Source organism: Mesoplodon bidens (genome assembly GCF_964165515.1).
Source record: "Mesoplodon bidens genome assembly, chromosome: 2".
In the NCBI taxonomy this organism is placed as follows: Eukaryota; Metazoa; Chordata; class Mammalia; order Artiodactyla; family Ziphiidae; genus Mesoplodon; species Mesoplodon bidens.
The window spans coordinates 118,961,775-118,986,828 of record NC_138177.1 but is presented as its reverse complement, the minus strand read 5'-3'; the positions used below and the strand labels follow the sequence as shown (position 1 = coordinate 118,986,828).

The 25,054-nt window shown below is 38.3% G+C and overlaps 1 protein-coding gene across 6 annotated transcripts in view; it reads left to right on the top strand.

The window, feature by feature from the left end:
• The window catches only part of AK5 (adenylate kinase 5), a gene marked incomplete at its 5' end in the record, with an annotated part of 255,112 nt that overhangs the window by 9,650 nt on the left and 220,408 nt on the right, over positions 1–25,054 (top strand). For all 6 annotated transcript variants that reach the window (XM_081225214.1, XM_081225212.1, XM_081225213.1 and 3 more), the window contains 3 exons: positions 1,740–1,907; positions 5,843–6,012; positions 6,109–6,222. In XM_081225214.1, coding sequence (XP_081081340.1) covers positions 1,740–1,907; positions 5,843–6,012; positions 6,109–6,222 — 452 coding nt within the window. The remainder of the gene's footprint in view (positions 1–1,739; positions 1,908–5,842; positions 6,013–6,108; positions 6,223–25,054) is intronic.

Here is a 25,054-nt window from a genome sequence, read left to right as displayed (position 1 = left end):
ACCTGATCTCCAGAGGAAATGTGAGTATTATGCCATGCTAAAATCCAGTAATCCGCTTAGCCAGATTACTCATGGCAGGCCAGGTGACCTCTGTCTCCTTGTGCAGGTGCTTTTTGGGTAGTTAGGGCTTCTCTTTGCCTCCTTGAATACCAGTGCATGGATGAGGAAGGAAAGATCCATGAATCAAACAGTAATAGCTGGTAGAGAGCATCTGCCTCACTTGGGCTTGCCAGCTCTGTCCTCTGATCTATTTGAACATGTCATTTGTATTTCCGATTCTGAGTCTTCGTGTTTCATTTCTACCAACTAAGAAATACTTTCCACTTTTCATCACAAGTTCTAGTCTTTCGAAGTTCAAGTCCTGCCTCTTTTGCAGTCTTTTTCTACCACTCCTGCCCAAATGGATCTACCCATCAATTGAACTCCTATGGTGTTTACCATAAGAGATATTCATTTTAGCACTTATCTTGCCTGGTGTGCATACCGCTGTCAGATATAAGCATGTGAGCTCTAGTTTGTAAGCTCTGTGGGGACAGGACTACCTCTTATTTTATTCTTCTATTGAATCATCCTCAACACACTAACATGTCTGACAATAAACAGCAAAGATTTATTGCTGTTGTAGATGTAAATTTAAATCTTCATAGTTACCTTTTTAAATCAAGGAGATTAAAGATAATAAATATTGATAATGTAAGGTTAAATGATGTTGAAAGATGTTCCAAATATAGAAATCGTTTGCTACTCTTTACCTGTCTTGTGACAGAACCTTAAGTTTTTGTGCATTATGCCACCAAGCCATTCCACTGGACTACAGTAGAGTACCTGAATCATAGTGACTGCATATCTATATTTGTGGATAAATGAAACACGTTGTGCATAAGCATTGCCTCCATCGGCAGCTGCATATGGTTATGAAAGTTGTGAAGGTGTGCACTACAAAACTCTAGGAGCACCATTTTCGGTGACCAGGATGTATACCAACTACCAAGCAAGACTAGGCAGTATTTAAGAAAGTTCCTTGAGGGCAGAGGTTGGCAAACTATGACCCATGGCCAAGTCTGGCTCACTGCCTGTTTTTTATAAACAAAGTTTAATTGGAACACAAGCACATCCATTTGTTTATTTGTTTATTGATTGATTTTGATTGATTTAATTCTTGGCCATGTTGGGTCTTCGTTGCTGCATGCGGGCTTTCTCTAGTTGGGTGAGCGGGGGCTACTCTTCGTTGTGGTGCTCAGGCTTCTCACTGTGGCGGCTTCTCTTGCGGTGGAGCAGGGGCTCTAAGCACACGGGCTTCAGTAGCTGTGGCACGCGGGCTCAGTAGTTGTCGCTCGTGGGCTCTAGAGTGCAGGCTCAGTAGTTGTGGCACATGGGCCTAGTTGCTCTGTGTCATGTGGGATCCTCCCAGACCAGGGCTCAAACCCGTGTCCCCCGCAGTGGCAGGCGGATCCTTAACCACTGAGCCACCAGGGAAGTCCCCATTTCTTTATTTATTGTCTACAACTGTTTTCCTGACTAAGTGGAGTATGAGACTCTCTGTTCCTCAAAGCCCAAAATGTTGATTATCTGGCCCTTTAAGGAAAAGTTTGCTGACGACTTAAGGGGACAGGAGTCTTGTTCCAGTTGAAAAAAATGACTCATTTAATTTTTAAATTTCTTCAACTAATTGGTTAAGTGCAAAAAAATGTTTTATTGTGCTTTTTTTTCCGTTTCAAAGTTATCTTACTCTTTTGCAGTAATGCCTGAAAATTCAAACTTTCCTTATCGACGGTATGATCGGCTCCCTCCAATCCATCAATTCTCCATAGAAAGTGATACAGACCTCTCAGAGACTGCGGAGTTAATTGAGGAGTATGAGGTCTTTGATCCTACTAGACCTCGACCAAAAATCATTCTTGTCTTAGGTACGAGGACAGAAAGCAAAATTCTCATACTGTTGCTCAGTTTGTTTATATATTTACATTTCAAAAATTATGTCAACTATACATCATATTTGCAAATAGTTGGATAATGACAAACAATGGAAACAAAAGCTTGAGAGAGAGTAGATGGAAATATTTTTAGCATAATTTTCAATAAAACATATATTGTTATAATTATATAACCTAATGCTTATTGCACTTTTATAGAATCTCATTATAGTGTCATAGAAATTCTCTGTAATAAATGAAGATTTACCATCTTGTGGTTTTTATTTGCTTAATTTTTAACATAGATAGCTGAATCCATTAGAAGTTTTCTAAACATGATGTGTTTTTTCCCTTTAATTCAACAAATTGAATTTTTATTCACTATTAACTTCAGAGCAAAAAATAAATAACAATAATAATATGTTGGTAAAGATTCATGTAAATGAATCTTCCTTATAACAGACTGGCACCAATGATAAAATCTAAGTTTGGTGTTATCAGACAGGCAAATCTAATAGAATAGTGTTTTACACAGCATGTAACATCTGAGTATTAACGAAAATAACAAAGATAAAAGTTAATTTTTTAAATTGCCACTATGAATCTTATGTTGAGTATGAAAATATCAGTCTGATGCCATTTCACAAGGATTAGGTATTGAAAATGTCTTAAGTAATTTTGCAGAATGCATTTTTGACCACTTTTGCAAATTCTAACTTCCTCAAAAGCTATAAAATTTTGAAGAGTCCTGTCAACCTGAAACATTTGTAGTCATTGTCTCACTTTCCAATTTGACTCAGCTTTCACAAAGATGACCAAAAGCAAAAATCTAGCGTAAGATGTTAAAACTATTCTAGCCAGTAGCTGTTAACCAAGGGCCAAATGTATACAGCCCCCAAGCAAAGAAGTACTGCTCCCAGAAGATGTAACGATGATGGCAACTGGGGAAAAAACATGCAAATAAACACACCAAACTAGAACAAGAATTTAACTTCACCAGTCTAGAAGGAGAGATGTTTGTACATCTATAAGTGTAATGAAAATGAAATTGCAAATATGTTTATCCCTGAATTGTTATATTATAGAAAAATAATTGTAAGACGAGAGTACAGAAATCAGCTTTCTAAAAGTCAAAATATTCTCACGGTTTATGGCAGCCACTATTACGCCATAAATCTCTATTCTTGAAGGTGGAATTTTTGTGTGTGTGCTTAAAAATTTGGGGTTCTTACCTAGAAGACAAGGAAATGCTTCATTAAAAATTAGAGCTACAGGTGGAGAATAATTGGAAATTACTTCACCATTTTATAATGAGATTCTTTCAATTTTGTTTTTCTTGCTGTTAGTACAATATTGGTGATTATTATCAGGATAAACAAATGAAGGCTTGATTGTCCATGAAAAAGGTGTAAAACAAGTTGTTCTTGTATAAAACAGCAATATATGTGAATTTTTTGTGCATTGTGAATTTTATATGAAAATGATTAAACTATTTCAGTAAACTAAGATCTGTGGAGAAGATATAAATGCTTAAATCTCCTACACTTCACAGTTCTTTTTTACTCAATAAAATCAACTTCCTTCCCAAGGGTGTGATTTTGGTTTTAGACTTACACTGTGTGTTGTAACATTTTATGTATTACAAGAATGATACAGAACCAATGAGTGTAAATAACTTTTAGAGGACTGAGGTAAGAGAAGAACAGAAAAAGTGAATCTGAGGTTATCTGAGAAAATTGGGACAATTTTATGACTTTTGAGGAATTATAAAATAATTGTACCTGAACCTTACAAATTTTTATTAGTTCCAACCTGAAAAAGAGTGGGAGAGGTACAGATATCCACATCCAAATAAGCAAAATTTCCCTTCTGGCAATACAGATTTTTTTTTTTAAGGTAACCTTCTTGGTACAGATATTAATGAATCTCTCTTATGTTAGCATAATCATAAAATCTAAGAGTTAGATGGATCCTAATATTTATAAGTAGTAGAATTAAATAAATATAGCAAAATTAAACTTACTCTGGTTTCAGGGAGAAGAAAGTAAGATTAATTTGTTAGGAAGCTCCGGTAATCAAATTCATCCAATAAATTAATGCTCTTCTCTGTCAATTGTGCTAATCGTATTTTTTTGTTGTCTGCTAATGCCTCCATTAATTGACAAAAAATTGTTTTTCCTTGAAGGTGCCATAACTTTCTTAGCATGTCTGAATTTTTAAAAATTCAATATGTTCTCTTATTTTGATGATTTGTCAGATCAGGTGTGAAAATATGAAAGATAACTTTCATTCTTCAGGGATCAAATTAGTTTGAATTTGTTGACGGCATTGATCATGTAATTATTTGTCTTCAAGCCAGTCCATGGCTTGTCTTCAAGCCAGCCCATGGCTTAATAGGCCAAGAGCAGCTATTTGGAACCAAAACTTTTCATTTGTGAAGTAATGAATTTAATACAGTAGTAGTTTATAATGGTAAGTCTAATAGGGTTGGATTTAGAGTTTCTTAGAAAGACAATGTCAAAAATGTAAACAAATTTCTATCATAAGTTTAATAAGGCAATGAAAAGGTGAAAACCAGTTTTATTAGGATCATTATTTGGGATTGAGGTTAAAGAAGGGGTCTCAGTATACTAGCTGATCTTAGAATTCTGCACATTAAAATTTTTTAAGAGGAAATAAGCCCTAGCCAGCCAAGTTCACTCACTCAGAACTCTTCTTACAAAACCCAGAACAAAGCGAAGCAAACACCATTCTTTTTTGCTTATGTTATTTGCAACAAGAATTTTTTTAAATGTACTAAATAATGGTATGTAAAATGATTGCTACCCCCCAAAAAACTTGATAAATTGAATTAGTAGAGAGAACATCAACTCACTTTTCTATTGAATTTTTATTTTTAATATTGCTTAACCAATTATAATTATGTTTCAGTGAATATCACCAAAAACAATTCATTACTTATTATCATTGACTTTTTAAAATATTTTTTCTACAGTCAATAATTTATGATTAAGTATTTTACAATATTTTATTTTTATAATTGCCAACAAATAACAAATTAGACTGGGATGATTGTTATGTGCTTTATTTTGAAATTTGCTCAGACTTTAGATTCCAGTTAGTCTAGGTTGTCTAGAAATATAAATTTACTAAAATAATGTAATATGATTTGGAAATAAAATCTGAGACATACATTTTATAATTTTTTACTGCTTATGCTTTTAAAAAATAAATGGCAGTTACCGATTATTGGTATTGATTTATGTTGCAAAATATTGATTATTTCATGCTAATGTATCACAAAATCAAAACTATCATGAGTTCTATGAAATTGTTCTACCTTAAAGATCTCTTCCATTCACTCTGCGTATTTATTGCATAAAACTTCTTTTGAATTTTAAAGGATATAAGGCAAGGAGATGGATGAACAGACAATTCAAAGAAAGATTTAAATAAGCCATGTCAATATCGGTGTGCCTTTGGTTAAAACTAATTTTTACATTTCACGAAACTGCACGTTAACTCTTTGTTCGGATGTAACACATTTCTGCCATGGCAGTCATTGTTTTTTGTATCTCATAGATTTTTCTTTGATTACAGAGGATAAAAGTATTAGAGTTTACACAGAAAAAGGGAAGTGGTTTCTTTCAACTGCATTATTCAGTTTTTAAAACTAGTAGTTTACTAAAATCGGTAAGGGAAAAAATGTCTCTTTCATCTAATACAATCAATCACAACAATTCTACCCTTTCCTCGGCTAAATCTACACCTCCTCTGCATTCAGAGGTCACACTGAGATGCCACAAGTAGAATGGTTTCTGCCCTGGTACTGGTCTAGACTCTGCATCTCAAGATGAAGATAATAGTTGTATGAAAGGGTGTTTCTTGTTGTATCAGAAGGTCCCAATTTTGCCTGTTTTAAATGATAGGTGGTCCAGGAAGTGGAAAGGGTACTCAGAGTTTGAAAATCGCTGAATGTTATGGATTTCAATACATTTCTGTGGGAGAATTATTAAGGAAGAAGATCCACAGTACCAGCAGCAGTAGGAAATGGAGTCTTATTGCCAAAATAATTACCACTGGAGAACTGGCCCCTCAGGTACTGTTGTATAATTTGCTTCTATTCTGCAAAGATTTTTATACCACTTGTGAGTGTAAGTTTAACTGTGGTTTTTCATCTTTTTTCTTATAAAAGGAAACAACAATTACAGAGATAAAACAAAAATTGATGCAAATGCCTGAGGAAGTGGGCATTGTTATTGATGGATTTCCAAGAGACGTTGCCCAGGCTCTATCTTTTGAGGACCAAGTAAGAATGTCTCCTTATCTTTTAAATGACCTTTTTTTTTTTTTTGCTTAAATATTTGAGATTAAAAATATATATCTATTTCTTGGAAGACTTGCTCTTATTTGGAATGAATTCTAATCTGAAAATGAACAACTACATTCATTTGGGTTGGCAGAAGGTCATTTCGTTGGCACACATGCTTAAAAACTGAAGACAGTCTCTGCCAAAAAGAAAAGATAAAAACCAATAATAGAATTCATTAATTTTTATCAAAAATGCAAATCTCTCTAACCTTTACTTCAGAATACTTTCCCTAAGATTGTATTTTTAATCTTTAATCACTTAAAACAAGCCTTATTCAGTACTGCCCGGGGATGTAAAATATCACCCCATACTCACAGTTAAGGAAGCCCTCTTCACCGGTGTATGAAACACTAAACCACCTATCTATAACAAGGTAGGGTTCAGTTTGCCAAAGTTTACTCAAATTCGAGTAGACTATGCCTGCTCAATACCCAACAATCTATTTGAAAGAGAAATAAATCAATTAAAATATTTTGTATGTCTATTTAATCTTTGTAAAGCTAGTGTGTCTAATTTTTCATTGAAAAATGTTAATTACAAAAATAACAAATTTTAAGTCCTGGTGTAAAAAGTGAACGTCCATTAATGCCCTTCTTCCATTCCACTGCCCATCCTCTCCTGAGAAATAGAAATAGTGTTCAGCTGATTATATATCCTTCCAGGCCTTTTTCTATATACTACACTTTTACACACCCAGGCATGGACATGTGTGCATGCTCATATACAAATGCAGTTTTAATTTTCATAGCTATTTCCAAACTGTCCTCCAAAAAGAATGTTCCAAGTTATAGTCCCATCGATGTTGAATAACAGTATATTTCTCCAGACCCTTTCCAACCAGATATAATTCATACTTAAAATTTTTGCCAACCTGTTAAGTAAGAAACTATTTCACTTTTTATATTTATATTTCTTGAGTTATTACTGAGGTTAAGTATATTTGCAGATACTTATTCACCATTTGTATTTCTTTCCTGTGTGAATGCCTGCTTTCCTTTGCCTATTTTTCTACAAACTTGTTTTTCTGTTTCTTATTTAGAGAAACCTTTAATATATGACCGATATTATATCAAGGAGGACTAAGTCAAATAAGTTGTCAGTTTATGTCTCATATAAAAGAAGTGTGGAGTTAGGCAGTTCAAGGCCAAAGATAGCTTCATGAAAGCTGTCTTTGAATATTCATATTAACTGTTTTGGGGATGCTTATTGTGCTGGAATATCTTTCTCCCCTCCTCAGATCTCTCCCTCCCACAACAAGTCCAGAACCTCTTCTTACTCAGCTTACTGGCTTGGTTCTAATTGCTCTGGCCTTGAAGAGAGAAAAACTAGAAAAATCATTTTTTTGTTTTTGCTATTGCTGCCAAATGATATTGCTGTTGAAAATGGGTACTATGTCAGCCATTCCATGTGATTCATGGCTACAGTGGAAGCATGAGAGCCAAGCAGGCAGGAATTCACACCCAAACCTGGTCCACACTTCATTTCAAATGAAATGCACTTGGCGAGTACAAGCAGAAAAGCTGAGTGATTCTTTCTGTCTATTGCTTTTCAAACATGCTATGTCTCTTGCTTCTCCCCTGGATAATAACTCAGGCAGAGCCTAGAGTTTTCCTGGTCACAGATAGTTTCATTTTTAGGTATTAAAAAGCCCAGTCCACAATTATATCTCAGTAAAGCTGGAAAAAAATTTAATAAAACAAAGCCCAGTCCAATATAAATCAAAACTTCAGTTTCTCATTCAGTTTAACATGTCTGCTATCCTCAGCTTGGGCCTGGTTCAGGCTCAGAAACCTAAAGTGATGTCTCAGAATCCTGAAATTCTTCCTCATGTTGCTTGCAATGGGGCAAGTAGTGAAGAAGGGGCAGAAAATGCATGACTCTCCATCAGCTCTCTCTGCACACCTGATCAATCTCCACCTTCTCTTCTATAGCCTGGTCATGAGTGATGGGCCTTCACCACAATGGGTGAAGGGTCACGGTATCAGTTTGGGGACATCTGCTAGCAGGTTCCATGAGATGGTCTGGTATCTCTCTGTAGAATGTACAGTCACTTGCATTTACTGTTCTGAGCCACACTTCTGAGGCTAGAAAAGTCCAATGTAACATTTTCTTAGGTTGCCACTGTAGCAGCCTAGAGGTTCTTGCCCCCTCAGGCAGTCCAGTGGTGTCTGAAGTTGGTGCTGCCTTTGATGACCTGCAGGAGTTCGGAGAGTGCAGAGGCAAAGCTGCAGTGTTTATGTAAAGCAAAGTGTTAGGGTCAGCCCCTATTACTCCACACCCTAGGTAGGCTTAAGCTCCTGTGATGTCATTTTTTGGGGTACCATTTCTGACACCAAATGTGTGGGGAGTCTCCACACCAATTCTCCAATCCTCTGTCACCAACTAGATGTCCAAGAATTGAATTCAACTCTGACACTAAATATCTGGAGTTAGCACAAATCCTGCAGGTTAAGACTCAGTCCTACATGACTGCCCCCAGCTTCAGACATCATTCAAAAGTCCGAAGGGCACCTGTATTCTCTCCAAACAGCTGTAAATTTGGAGCTTTCCATGACATCCCCCTCAGATTTGATAATTCACTAGACCAACTCACAGAAATCAGGAAAATGCTTTATTTACATTTACCAGTTTATTATAAAGAATACAACTCAGGAACAGCCAAACAGAAGAGGTGTGTAGGGCAAGTTATGGGGTTGACAATGGGGACCTTGAATGCCATCTCTGGGTGCACCTCCCTCCCAGCACGTCAGTGTGTTCACAAACACAAAAGCTCCCCAAACTTCATTGCTGAAGAGTTTTTATAACCCAGTCTTCAAATCCCCTTCCCCTCCATGGAGGCGGGGGAGTGGGGATGAAAGTTCTCACCTTCTAGTCTCATGCTTGGTCTTTCCAGCAAACCAACTCCATCCTGAGGCTATCCAGTGGCCCTGCCCTGAGTCACCTCATTAGATTAGACTCAAGTATAGTCAGAAGGTGCTAATTACGAACAGCAAAAGACATTCCTATCACTCAGGAAATTCCAAGTGTTTTAGAAGCTCTGTGTCAGGAATCAGGGACAAACACTAAATATATATATTTTATTATACCACACTCCTCAAAGTTTTTCTTTAACCAGCTTTTTTTTCACTGAACATGTGGGCATGTATAAACACACAGGCAGAAAATTTTCCCCAAGACTTCCTCACAGGTCCAGAACATAAGAAGAGATGGATTTCTGACATCAGCCATATACACTAGTGATGGTAAGACCATTGTAAGAAAAAGACCTAACACTTAAGTGGACAAAGAAGTGTATTTTTTTTTTTCTCATAGGGAAAAATGTCAACGTGAACAGTCCAGATTGACTGGGCAGCTTTTCTCCTTGAGATCATTTAGGTTTTTTCCAAGTTGTTGTTTTGCCACCTCCTAGGCCATGTCATCATCTGTCTGATCGAAGCCGGGTTGCCATCACATATGGGTTCCAAGTGGCACATAAGGGGAAGAGAACATGAAGGTCTGAAGTCCCAGATCTGGAAGTGGCATCCATCACTTCTGCTAACATGACATTGTTGAGAATTTAGGTGTGCTGTAATTGCAAGGCAGGCTGGGAAACTGAGTCCAGTTCTATTACTGTGGAAGGATGGGAGAACTGACTAGCAGCTTCTACACAAGTTTGCCCCTCTGACCATCCAAATGTCTCCATGCTCCCTTCTTCCCACACAGAATGTACTCACTTGCTCCCTAAAGAACACAGACCAGAACCCCATCATCTAGTTCAAAAGTTGAGAATCTTTATTGATATTCAGTTCTCTCCATTCGGTCCAGATTTGATTCCTCATCACAGACACCTATAAACATCAAGTTATCTAACCTCCCTGCCAACAATAAGCAATGGAGGAGTAATACCAGAAGAAGAGAAATAGAGGCTCCTATTCAGAAAAGGGAATTTGGGCAATATAAATGGTAGTCCCTGAACCACAGCAAGTAAATCCTGTGAGGCAGGGATTGCCAAGGGTCTCTGCCCTGAAAGTGGAGTGATTTCCTGGCTTAGCCCATTGGCAACTCCATTTTCTCTCTCAAGGAGTAACTCTTCGCCTGGTCTCTTCTGAGTCCCCTGGCCCTCTGAGAAGTTCTCCTTATTGTCTATTATTCTGCATGGTCACAGGTCACATCAAAGTGATGTGTTGGAGACTATGCCTTCCTTAGGGGAGGTATTTTAAGTGTGAAAAATAAACAAGCTTTTTCTGGCTAGGCTTATAGTTGCTTTGCATTTTCTCAAAAATTTGGTCGGCTTCTGCTCTTTTTGCTTGCAGGTAGTTCCATGTTCCTGTAACTACATTCAAAGTTCTTTTCTGGACATATCAATAGATATTAAGCTGCTTTGTTTGTTTTCTCATCTTGATGGCAGTTACTTTGAGGCCATATAAAACAACAGGCTTGGGTAGGAAGGCAACATTCTTAGTCTGGGTTTTGCCTTAGGGCTGGGTCCCTACTTTTGGAAGGAGTTGGGTAATTATTGGGAGTCCTTTGAGCAACACTAGCCATATATTCTGCTGTCTAGAGGTATAGAAGCAGTTGGCTTTTTCAATCTTATGAGGTCTTAAATTACCACATACTTTTGTTTTTCTTTATCTGCTTGCAAATTGGTCAGTTCTTTCTTGGGCTAATCTTTTTCTTGTTATATGTTGCCAAACACAACAGAGAACATCAACACATACTAACATTCTAGCTCTTTCTAGCCATTTCATCTCTAACTATGGGCTCCATAAGAACATGGTCTGCCTTCCAAGTTATCACAATAGTTATACCAATCATTTTGCAGTGGTATAACAAGGGTCACCAACTTCCAATCTAAAATATCTGTACCTTTATTGCCCAAGAAAACCAATACCATACAATTTAGTTTTTGATGTAGTAGTGTCCTACTCATATGACTATTGTCTGTATTTTTTAGAGTGAAGCCAAGTTGCTATAATAAAAAGACAGTGGTACAGTGGAGTAACACAGTAACTTATTTCTCTTGTATGTGACAGCCTCTCCATGAATGAGGGCCCTCATTCATTCATAGATTCAGTCCTCACATTCATTCACAGATGCAGGTTCTTTCCAAGTTATTGTTCTTCCAGCCCCTAGGGCAATGGTTCTCAGTTTTTTTAGGTCATAAGACCCTTTAACACTTTTAAAAATTATTAAAGAATTCAAAAAGCTTTCATGTACATGGACTATATCTGTTGATATTTAGCATATGAGAAATTAAAACTGAAATCTTTAAATATTGTCATTAAAAATTACAATAAATCCATACAGGTTAACAAAGATAACACATTTTTATGAAAAGCAATCATGTTTTCCAAAACTAAAAAAAAAAAAAAGTGATATGAGAGGGCTTCCCTGGTGGCGCAGTGGTTGAGAGTCCGCCTGCTGATGCAGGGGACGCAGGTTCGTGCCCCGGTCCGGGAGGATCCCACATGCCACGGTGCGGCTGGGCCCGTGAGCCATGGCCACTGGGCCTGCGCGTCCGTAGCCTGTGCTCTGCAGCGGGAGAGGCCACAACAGTGAGAGGGCCACGTACCGCAAAAAAAAAAAAAAAAAAAAAAAAGATATGAGAAACATTGCTTTACATTTTTACAAATCCCTTTAAGTTCTAGCTTAATATGAGAGAGCTGGATACTTATGTCTGCTTTTGCAGTCCAGCTGCTATGATATCACATTTCACGTAGCCCATGGAAAACTCCTGTACATCTGTGAGAGAATGAGAGTGAAAAGGCACACAGTTTCTCAGTGTTAGTATGAAAATAGTTTTGATCTGTTTCCTCCCTGAAAGGGTCTCAGCAATCCCCAGGGGTCTCGAGAGCACACTTTGATAACCACTGCCCTGGGACATGGTTGACATCTGCGTGGTGAAAGCTAGGTCGCTGCCATGGTTACTTCCAGGTGGTTGGAAGAGGGAGAAGAGTGGAGAAGGTACGTGCTCAACTGCTTAAGTCCCAGACCCCAAGGCAGCACACATCACTTCTCACAGTCCATTGATGAGGACTTGAGAAACATGGCTACATCCTAACTAACAGGAAGGTTGGGACACAGAGTCACGTGGTCACGCATGGGCCTGGCTACAGAGTTGTTATTATGGAAGAGGGGAAAACGGATTTTGAGAAACAGCCAGCACTTCGCACCACAAGTGGCATCTGTGCCCTGTCTTTCCTTCCTGCCCTTACTTCTCGGCCTGAGCTGAGCTCTCCCAGCTCTCAGGCCTGCCGTTTGAGGGGAGACATGGTGACTCTCCTTATCACCATAGTCTAGCCCAGTTTCTCCTCCTTGCATTTTCCTTCCTATCTGAAACATTTCTTCTCATCTTTGGTCTGATTGTTGGCAAGAGATGACAGATTAGTGAGGGGAAGGGAATCCAGCTAGGCAGGAATGGGAAGTCTCAGATCTTTTCACCACCAACCAAACACACTGCACAGCCAAGATTTCAATAGACAGTTTAGAGTCCACAGTCAGAACCTAAGCAAGTTGGTTTTTTTTTTTTTTTTTTTTTTGGTACGCGGGCCTCTCACGGTTGTGGCCTCTCCCGTTGCGGAGCACAGGCTCCGGACGTGCAGGCCCAGCAGCCATGGCTCACGGGCCCAGCTGCTCTGCGGCATGTGGGATCTTCCCGGGCCGGGGCACGAACCCGTGTCCCCTGCATCGGCAGGTAGACTCCCAACCACTGCGCCACCAGGGAAGCCCGGCAAGTTGGTTTTTAAAGGTTGGAGAATTTCATATTTCACGAGCTAGGAGTGGGGAGAAAAGCTTGATTTCTGTAATGAGGATTTATTAACAACACAGTCAAGCTGAAACCAAGAACTCTACAGTGCTATTTTTGAAAATGAAGGTGGAAAGCTTACACTAAATCTATTTAAAAAAAAAAAACTGACAGTAATTAACAATACATTCAACTCTCTGGCCCCAGCTAATTTTCCAATTTTATGTATCTCCCTACTCATTCTACACCACACTGGACTACTTCCTGTTTTTTGCAGTGACCTGCTCCTGCTATTTCCTCAGTGCTATTTATATCATCCCATAACTTGCTTTTCTTCCCTGTGCATTCTGTTTTTGAGCTCCATCTGTTTTGATACGTATAGACCAAGTTCATTCTTATAACTGTTTCATAATGTTGCATCCTATAAATATATCCTGTTTTATTAGTGGAATTTCAGGTTGCTTTAAAATTACTGCTATTACCAACAGCACTGTGATCAACATCCTTGCACACATCTCCCTTTGCATATCTCAAAAAGATCTCTCAGAGAGGCATGGACATATGTACACTACCAAACGTAAGGTAGATAGATAGTGGGAAGCAGCCGCATAGCACAGGGAGATCAGCTCGGTGATTTGTGACCACCTGGAGGGGTGGGATAGGGAGGGTGGGAGGGAGGGAGACGCAAGAGGGAAGGGATATGGGAACAGATGTATATGTATAACTGATTCACTTTGTTATAAAGCAGAAACTAATAAAAAAAAGATCTCTCAGGAATATTTCTAGAAGTGGGTTTTCTAGGGTAGAAGGAAGCTCTGTGTGTGTGTGTGTGTGTGTGTGTGTGTGGTTTTAAACATATATTTTAAATTTGTTAACATGTCATTAAAAAGTGATCTTATAAATTTATGATTACTTCTTTCCTATTTCCCTGATCTCACCAATACTTAGTTTCAAATTTTATTTTCGGTTACCTGATAGATTAGAAATGTTTTTGTATTGCTATTTTAATTTATATTCTCCTAATGACTAGTGAACTGAAATATTTCAGAAACTGTGTTTACTGGCCATCTGCATCTCCTCTTTTTAGAACTGCCAAAACATAAGCTTGGTCCCTTGGATTACTTGAGTTTTTATTAGTGATTTGAACATTCATGATAATAATTCTTTGTTATATATCTTGATTATATTTTCTTCCATTTATATTTTTCTAAATCATGTTTGAAAAGCATATAGAATCATGTCCTATCTTTTGTCCTACAGGAGGTTTAAATTTTAATATGGTAAATTTATTAGAATTTTCCTTTTGGCTTTTGCATTTAGATCTTAAGAAAGCGTTCCCTATAGTCTCAAAAATATTCTATATTTTTCTAGCTATTTTTAGTTTTGTTTTGAAGGTTCAGATATTTATTCTATCTGCATTAATTGTTGTATATAGTGTGAGGAAGAGATAGAATTTTATTGTATGTTTTAAATGGAAATTAAAAATGTATCCAATGGTCCGAAGATCATGTGTTGACTAGTGCATCTTTTTTCCACTGAAATGACTTCTTCCTGTATAGACATGGGTCTGGTACGTGGCTTCTCGCCTCACTTGCTTTGTCTGTTTATGTATTTCTGCATCAATATCATGATTTCAATCAAGGAAATCTAAATTATACCTTGATGCCTGAAGGACAGACCCCTTCCCTTCTTCTTTTCTAAATTGGCTATGCCTATGCATTTACTCTTCTTTATGGATTTTCGAATCAATTTGTCAGACTTATTAAAAACTGTAGAGATTTTTATTCAAATTTCAATATAGATTATATTTTATACAGATTAATTTTCAGAGAACTGACATTTTCCCATCCATGAACATTACCATATCACTCCATTCATTCAAGTCTTGTTTTATGTTCTTCAGTAAGTAAAGTTTTATAGTTTTCCATAGAAAGTCTTGTACATTTTTTGTTAGCTTTGTTCCTAATTTTGCTACTATTATGAATGAGATACCTTTTTTCTAACCAATTCTTCTTAGTGTTCAGTTGATGTTTGTGGAATTAGTGTTTGTGTTTGTGAGTGTGTCTGTCTGTTTCTCCCCTCAGACAGGATCCTATTCTTTTCTCTGTGTCATTTATGCTGTAAACTTCCTTCCATTCTTCTTCCTTTCTCACCATTATCACCCCCATGACCCCCAAACCTGCCCTGCTAACTTAGCATGTTCCTTTATTGTATTGAGTTCCATTAAATGTTTGTTGGTTGGAAGTGGAAAATAAATATTAGTGTCATGGAAGGTAAGGAAACTGAAGCTCAGACAAGTTAAGTAACTTGTCTAAAGCCACCAGCAAGTGAAGTCAGAGCTAGGATTACAAGGACGGGGATACAGATATTCAAGACCACTAGCTTTCTGTCAACTTGAGATCCCAAACTGGCAGCCCTCAGGCTGAATGTAGGCTTCAGACATTTTTTTTGAGTGTATCAAATTCTAAAATTGAAAGACTGCATATTAAAAGGTAGATTTCAGGCTTGTCTGGAAACTTTTGGAGATTTGGTAGCTCCCAGTCCACATTCCTACATCTGAGTAGTGCTGCTGGCATGGGACAATGTACATGCTCTCCAGTTCATGGCAATCCCTCATTCCCACCCCAGTCAGTAGCTCGCCTTTGCATCACCAGCCTGGTCCTTAGAAGGCACTGGAGTCCATACCCCACAGTGCCATGGCCCTCCCCATGGTCCTCCCCTTGTCTCACCTGTGGCTGATTTTAACTGTTGTCACCAAAAAGGAAAAAAAACCTCACAAATATACCCAGACCCTCCATAAGTGACATATGGCTGTCTGACATAGTTGGGGCCACACTGTCAGCCTATATATTAAATATTTGTGAAGCTTAATTTCTCCCACTTGTCAAATTTAAAAAATTGATTCAAAATGAAGATCTAATATTCCTTCCTGCACTCCAGTTCATCATCTTGAGCCATCTTCTGGGGTGCTTACATCGCACTTAAGGAATTATAGATGAGGGGATTAAATATGTCTGATTCATCAGAGATCATTAGCAGTATAACTGAAGTAATGGCTTCTTTAACACAAATTCAAACTCTCATTTAAAGCAGCAGTTCACCGTGGTTTGTTTCCTGAGATGTGTTCTGAGGTGTGGTGTTCATAGTTAAAGCACCAATGCTTAGTGAAAACAGGCACTAAGCATTTTCGCTTGGGTTGTAATGGAATAAGTGGTCAAGTGAAGGAGGTAATGGGGAGGGGACTTTTAAGCCCCCTCAAGACAGCCTAGCTTTGGCCATTGCTTGGGAATATTTATTTTAAATAAAGTAATGACCCAAGATTATCCTTATAATAATGTCAGTCTTACTCATTTGCATCCCTTCAGGCTTCTTGAGTAAGGGAAAAAGGACTCCAGGAATTGTGCCCCAAAGGGTTGTGGCCCGGGACAGACACAGCTCTTGTGAATTCCCTTTCTCACGCATTGTGGGATAAAAGAGGGTGAGACATGCTGGAGCAGGTACATACGACAATTAAAAATTTATTCTTCTTCTAGTTGTGATTTCCTCTAGGATTTGTAATTTAGCCTCACCTTTGCCATTTAAAAGGAGTTTAAGAATAGAGTTAAGTTCTGAGTTTGAGTGAGTGAGATTGGACATATGAGAAATTCTCAACTAGATAAATATAGTTTTAAAAAATGCTTAGAGATAAAATAAAAAATGTTCAGAGGGCTGTCATCCTACTTTCATAGTGAATTGATTTGACAGACTCATAATTTGATTTGCTATTCCTAAGGGAGACAAATTTGATTTGCTTCTAAAGGGGAGTGATTTAATTTTAATTAACAAATTTTTTTCTAAGCATTAGCATGCTCATGCAAAATAGTAAAGAAAATGTGGATGTTTTCCCCCTGGAATTAATGACTTGAAGCTTGCTTTTTTTTTTTTAACATCTTTATTGGAATATAATTGCTTTACAATGGTGTGTTAGTTTCTACCATATAACAAAGTGAATCAGCTATACATATATATATATATATCACGATCTCTCAGGACATCGATTTAAATGGTGGTTGGAGTTAGGCTTCTTTACTAACATGTCTGATGCTTGATTTGAGAGGAAGACTCAAATAGCTGGGGTCTGGAACAGCTGGAGTTCCTCAAGCATCTTTTCCTATCCCATCACATGGAGGTCTCAGGGTGACTGGACTTCACAGTAGCTCAGGGCTCCAAAGACATGTCACCCAAGAGAGCCAGAGGAAGCCCTATCACTTTTTTTAACCTAGCTTCATAGATCATGCATCACATCTATCACTTTCTGTTTGTTAGAAATTAGTCACTAATTCTCCCATATTCAAGGAGCAGGGACTTAGAATCCACTGTTTTTTTAAATTAGGAGAGTGTCAAAAACAAAAAACAAAAAAACTTGTCAGCATGTTTTAAACCACCACACCATGACACTCAGTAAATAGATACCTACTCATTCTTCACTTTGCTCACATCTGTCCCTTCCCTTCATTTCCTTTCTTCCTAGTCTTTTCATGCTAGGTGCTCACTTCCATCTATTGTCTTCACTTTTCCACCTTTCTGGTCCTTATTCTTTCCACATCCAGTCTGTCTTGTGATCTGATTAATGTCCTATGACCAGATTAATCTTTCTAAAAGGCCATTGTCATTAATTCATTCTTCTGGTCGAAAGCCTTTAATGCCAATTACTATCCACAAACATGTTTCTCCCTGTATGGTTTGTTTCAGAATCAGGTACGTGCCTTGCCAAAAAATGTGCATTGTTCAAGTCCCTTCACAGAATTAGAATTTCTCATGAGTGGAACCCAAGAATCTGCAAGTTAACAAGTTAAAAATCTTTAGCAAAGCTGATTCTTAAGCACACTAAAGTGCAAATTGATGTAGTGTTTAACAGCACACAGCAAAGGTTCTCAGCCATAGCATGTTGCCATAGTTATGGAGCAAGCCTGCTGTTGCTAATAATACTGAAGTTCTGAAATTAGAGCATAAGCCCACAGTTATCCCAATAATGTCATCTTCACTAGTCTTCACACTTGCTTTCTTGAGTGGGAGAGAAATTCCTTAGAATGGGAGGAATTTCACATAAGCTGTGTTCTCAGTATTAGTGTTATAGGGTTCTTGGGTCTCTGTGAAATCACTGCCCCGTGCAATCTGATCTGAGATGGACTTGGCTCGTCTTACCATCTCTTGAACACTTTTTGCCCTTGCTGTCTCATTATTTGTCCCTCCTTGATAGTCATTTTTTGCTGTGTGTCAAATCTCACCCTCCCCCGGACACCTTCCCTTAGGATCCCAAGTCTTGGAGATTCCTCTCTACTCTCAGCTCGTTGAGCAAAATATTTTACTGTCTGTAATATTTGTATAGCACTTATCACATAGTACCTTAAATTGATAACTATTAGTTCTTTAAATTTCTGTGTCAGTCGGGTTCCAACAGGAAAGATATAGAACATGCAAACAGGATAAACAGAAAAGTTTTATTAAAAATTATTGAAAGGGTATGTACACCCTTTCAATAAGGAATAAGGAAACTACAAAGGATAGTTCAATATCACAAGGCTGGTAAAAGTGGGATCAGTTACCATCCCCAAGCTCACAGTTCAGTAAGGGGAAGAAGTTTCTTGAACTCAGAGAAAAGACAGATATATGAAGAAGGCTTCCTTACCGAAGCCTTGACCTTTAGTAGAGAGAGGTAGCCAGCTTATGATAAACCCAGAGGACCAGAACCAAGGGAATAGGTATCCAGACTTTCATCTCCTCCCTTCCTCTGACCTCCTCCTGATGTTGACCACAGCCCAAAACCAACTGAAAACCACAGAGCGACAGAACCCATTGATTCATTCCAGAAAGTCAGCCAGCCAGGGCCCAGAGTTGGGGAGAGAATGGTGGAGAGTGGAGCAAGAGAGGCAAGGGGAAAAGATACTGCACAATTACAAATTCATTAAGGCAGAGAGTCTTGCATCTAATTTTTGTCATCCTCACAACCCTGTAATGAGCTATTGAATATAGTCGTTGTTCTGTAACTATATCTTCATTTTTTTATGCCCGCACCCATTGGTTTTATTTGCCCAGAATGCTTGATAAGGATGAGTGATAAAAGGCTTTCCCAATGTTAACATTTTGTATTTTTTGCACAGTGATTCATTCAAACAGAAACTCCTGTATTTCCTTAATTTCCAGACCCAATTTCCTTAATGTCTTAAATAGAAAAGGCCAGTTCCTTGAGAAAATGCAGATGCATTTATAATTTGAGTCTCCTCAGGAATTACCAAAAATATAAATTCAAATTAAACTGGCTGTCATATATTTTGGAAGCCCACAGTACTCTTCTCAGATCCTACCAATTTAGCCTCACTGACTCTAAGCACATCGCATTCTGTGTAGAGTAAATATGTGCACAAGTGTGCCCCGTGTTTTGAGAAAATAAGGTCAGAGATGCTGAAGTTCTATGAAGAATAAACAGGGTCATTGTTTACATTACAAAAGGACTCCTACCTTTACAGAAAGATTCAACTAGGATTTTCATTATTTGGGTAGAAACAAACATACTTTAGTTTTATAATAGTTGCTTTTTAAAAATAAAGGCACAGACAGGTTGAAAATAAAGGACAGAAAAAGATATACCCTGCAAATACTAAAAATAAGAAAGCTGGGGCTTCCTGGTGGCGCAGTGGTTAAGAATCTGCCTGCCAATGCAAGGGACACAGGTTTGAGCCCTGGCCTGGGAAGATCCCACATGCTGTGGAGCAACTAAGCCCATGTGCCAAAACTACTGAGCCTGAGCTCTAGAGCCCGCGAGCCACAACTACTGAGCCCACGTGCCACAACTACTGAAGCTTGCACACCTAGAGCCTGTTCTCAACAAGAGAAGCCACAACAATGAGAAGCCCACACACCGCAATGAACAGTAGCCCCCGCTCACCACAACTAGAGAAAGCCCGCGCACAGCAACGAAGACCCAACTCAGTCAAAAATAAAAATAAATTAATTAATTAAATTTAAAAAAAAAGAAAGCTGGAATGACTTTATTGGTATTAGGTAAAGTAGACTCTAAGACAAAAACTTTTAACAGAAATAAAGAGAACACTTCATAGTGATAGAAAGGTCAATTCATCAGAAAGATAGGAAATTTATAATTTGTATATACCTAATAAAAATGTTTCAAAATATGTGAATCAAGCAGTCGACAGAAATAAGGTGTGAAACAGACAAATCCACACTCATACTTGGTAATTTTAACAATCCTTTCTCACTATTTCACATAAAAACGAGACAAAACATCAGTAAAGACCTGGAAGATCTGAGGAACAATAAACATAACTGGAATACAATATCCAACAACTGCACAGTAGACATTATTTCAAATTCACAAGGGACCTTCATGAAGATAACCTATATACTCGGCCATAACACAAGTCTTAATACATTTTGAAAGCTTGAAATCTTATAGAGTATGTTTTTTGGCCAAAATGGCAGATTTTTCTGCATTTGACAACATTCAGCATTGGTTTATGTAAAAAACTCAGCAAATTGGGAATAGAAGGGAGGAACTTATTTATTTATTTATTTATTTATTATTTATTTATTTATGTGGCCACACCGGGCCTTAGTTGCAGCACGCAGAATCTTTAGTTGCGGCATGCGGGATCTTTATTTTCACCATGCAAACTCTTAGTTGTGGCATATGGGATCTAGTTCCCTGACCAGGGATCAAACCCTGGCCCCCTGCATTGGGAGCATGAAGTCTTAGCCACTGGACCACTGGGGAAGTCCCAGGAGGAACTCTTTTTTTTTTTTTTTTTTGCCGTACGCAGGCCTCTCACTGTTGTGGCCTCTCCCATCATGGAACACAGGCTCTGGATGCGCAGGCTCAGCGGCCATGGCTCACGGGCCCAGCCGCTGCGCGGCATGTGGGATCTTCCCAGACCGGGGCACGAACCCGTGTCCCCTGCATCGGCAGGCGGATTCTCAACCACTGCGCCACCAGGGAAGCCTAGGAGGGACTCTTTTAATCTGATGAGGGCCATCTATAAAAAAACCAATAGCTAATATCATACCTAATTATGAAATATTGAGTGCTTTCTCCCTAAGACTGGGAACTGCAGAGATGTCTACTCTTACCACTTCTATTAAACTTTGTACTAGAGGTTCTAATAATAGCTAAGAGAAGAAAAATAAATTAGAGGCATAAATATAGGAAAGGAAGAAGCAAAACTGTCTGTAGATGTGTATGACGTGATTGTTTACAAAGAAAATCCTAAGGAATCTACAAAATGACTACCAAAACTAATAAATTTAGCAAGGTCACAGAATACAAGGTCAAGGTACAAATCATTTGTAGTTACTATATATTAGCAGCAAATTTCTATGTATTATAAAAATAGGGTGAGCCATCTCTGGTTTATTATTTAATTCCCATGATGACTCCTTATTAAAATATTGACTTAGAAGGATATCTCTATTCAAATACATAGTCATTGGTACCACTCTATAAATGTGGATGGGACAGAGGATAATACACTTGTGTTTGTCTGCATCAAAAAAGTAGTAGTGACTAATTTCCTAATGTGGTGAGTAGCACTTGATTATTGCATTTAATCTGGTGTAGTCTTCAGTTCTCTCTTTTGTATGTGTGGCCAAAAAGAAAAATCTCCCCATTTGTGCTTTAAATAATATCCTCCATGAGTACATAGATTCACAGAAGTACAAATTTTAGAGGCTACTTTACCCTGCATATCATAACTGGTGGTCTCTGCCTCTGGGATTCTGAGTCATTCCAGAGGCAAACAAAAGTAGGCAAAATAAGCACTTTCTCAATCAGCTGACAGCAAAAGTACAGCTTTTACTACATGGAAACTCAGCATTTTTAAAAAACCTTTAAAAAGAATCTTTGAATTAAAAAAGCTTGGTAGTACCAATCTCATTTTGTAAATGAGAAAATTGATTCCCAGAGAGGTTAAGTGACTGGCTGGATTTCATAAATCTAGTTAACGTGAAAGCCAGAGAAACTCTTGAGCTAGAGGAAGCAACCCACTCTTCTATGCCCAGTGCTCTTTCCACCCAACTGTATTGTCTCCCTGAGCAATTGAAAAGGTCAAGTCTAGTCTCAAAGGACTGGGTTGTACCCCGCAAAAGAACCTCTTTAGACTTAGATCCAAAAGGCAGTCCCTAAAACATTTTGAACAGTGGACAACATATTAAAATGACTTTTCAATTCCCCAAAGGATCTATTTTGAAGGAGAAAGCACATTTAGCTTTATTAGTTCTGTGATGTTTACTTCAAAATCATTGTTTGTCTTCATAGTCATTTCCGCATAACTGTTTTTCAAGCATGTCTAAGAGTTTTATCAATAGTATATTGTCTGATTCTTCTCTGCCGAGTAAATGTATTTGTATCTAAGAGAATAATTTTGAATTACATATAATGAAAACCTCTTTAAATTACATATAATGAAAGCCCCAGTTGTTGGGGCTTCCCTGGTGGCGCAGTGGTTGAGAGTCTGCCTGCTGATGCAGGGGAAACGGGTTCGTGCCCCATTCCGGGAAGATCCCACATGCCACGGAGCGGCTGGGCCCGTGAGCCATGGCCGCTGAGCCTGCGTGTCCGGAACCTGTGCTCCGCAACGCGAGAGGCCACAGCAGTGAGAGGCCTGCGTACCGCAAAAAAAAAAAAAAAAAAAGTACCAATTGTTAAGCATTAAAGCAAGTTATTAGAACCAACCATTGATTCTTCTTGTCTAGAAATTTTTAGAAATTCTTTAATATTATTTTTGCAGACACTGAACACTCAATATTTACTGAATGAGTGAGGAAATGAGTAAGTGATAATAAAAGGATAATAGTTTAAAATCTCTGGTGGGCCTTTTCATATCCATGGTTCTTTGCTTTCTATTAAAATTTAATAATGAGCCTTCTGAAAACTCACCCAAGTATGTTGTATTTGAACTACCAAGTATTCTAATATATATTATTCTTTCAGCTGTGTGTATGTACACATGTGCATGTATGTGTATACAAACACAGGGATAGGTAGATAAATAGACATGGATAGGAGGGAGAGAAATATTTGAAAAGTGTTTCCAGCTCAGATTTGTTTCTTCCCAAATTACTCATACATTTCGAAGCACTAAATGAATAAAAATATCCTGTTAGAGTTATTATATTTCAGCACTCTGGCTCCCTGTTAGAGCAAAAAGGCCAAGATGAAGGCAGTTGCTGTGGCCAAAAATGATTCAGCAGTCTGGTTTCAGCTCAGTGGCACCAGAACAGTTTGAAAAGACCCATTTTTACAATAGCCGTTGTCTTCTAGAGCCTTGGAAAATTACTCATTTACTAATGGGAAAGTAAGCTAAAGATCAGCCTGCTGAAACCGCTGAGTAGAATATTGAAAGTGGAAATCAACCATTTTGGGAAAAACTTCCTTGGTTTTAATTTTTTAAAAAACAGTCTTCTCGGGCTTCCCTGGTGGCGCAGTGGTTGAGAGTCCACCTGCCGATGCAGAGGACACGGGTTCGTGCCCCAGTCCGGGAAGATCCCACATGCCGCGGAGTGGCTGGGCCCATGAGCCATGGCCGCTGAGCCTGCGCGTCCAGAGCCTATGCTCCGCAACGGGAGAGACCACAACAGTGAGAGGCCCGTGTACTGCAAAAAACAAAAAAACAAAAAACAAACAAAAAAACCCATCTTCTCTCCACAGCTACTTAGCATTGAAAATCTAGTTAATTGTATTGCTTGTGTGTGTGTGTGTGTGTGTGTGTGTGTGTGTGTTACTCATTATGATTATAGAATGAGATTGAAACTAATTTTTATGTATGGCTTATGGAGCCACCTCACTAATGTGTATAAACCAGCAGTGACAAAAATATTTCATCTGGTTTACTATATTCAAATGGTAATGGCTCCCTGGCCTGCTATGTTGAGAAAGATGTTGAAGCTGAATCCGGAGTGCTATGATCATTAGCAATGATGAAACTCTGCCCATTCCAGATTGAAAGCTTCCGGATGGGCTGTATCTGAGGTGTATAGACTCGAGATTATAACATCTTGAATTCCCATCCCAGATGTTCTAAAACACTGAATCTACTAAGCCCATTTATTAGATCTTTAAAGGAAAAAACATATCCTTTACCCACCTTCTAGAAGTGGGGTTGCATTTAAGGAGCAGGGGATAGGATGGGGATACCCACAGAGACTACTCCTGGTTGTCAGAAAGACTCCTGATTTCACATATAGTGCTGGTCACGTCATTGGGTAGTCTCTCAGCTTAGCTCAGTACTCTGGATGTAACCATGGCTACCAGGCCATCAACTTCTAAAATAAACCTTGAGTTCATCACATTCTGTTACATCAGAGCAATTTAGAGCTGGAGGCCAGATTATGAGATACATTATTAATACAAAATGCAACTATTATACTTCTGGTGCTTGGTAGTATTCAACAAGATCTCACTAAGTGAATGAATAAGTGATAGAAGAGGAATTTGATTATATCAGTAGGATTTCTCATAGATCCAGTTTTGCTTACCAAACATAGACTTGGATATAATTTCTTCATTTCTTCCTCTCTCTACACACTTACCCCAGGAAAAGTGGAGCCCTGGAAAGTTTCTGGAGAAAGAAGATATCTCTTTTAGTCATGTGGTATTCACATGGGCCAAAAGCTTCACAACTCCAGGCCCTGTTCTGTGTCTCTGTTGTGCCCTGCCCCTGGATTTCATTTTGGAACTGTATTCCAACATAGTGGAATTTCCATTGTATTGAAATAATATCTTATGTCTCTGCTTCCACATTGGGATTGGGAGATCCTTGTGGGCAAGCACCATGTGTTGCCCCTTCTGCATCTCTTTCATCCAGTATGGTAGTTGGTGCATAGTAAATGCTCAATATATGTTGAACTGAACACCTATAAATGCATTTCCAAGTAGTGCTAGAACTCTGCTTATCAGTGTAAAAAAAAAAAAAGAAATGAATGAAAAAAGAGGGATCTAGTTAACCACTGTGGGAACATATTTAAATAGTTAATAAACACAGATTGAATGAGTGG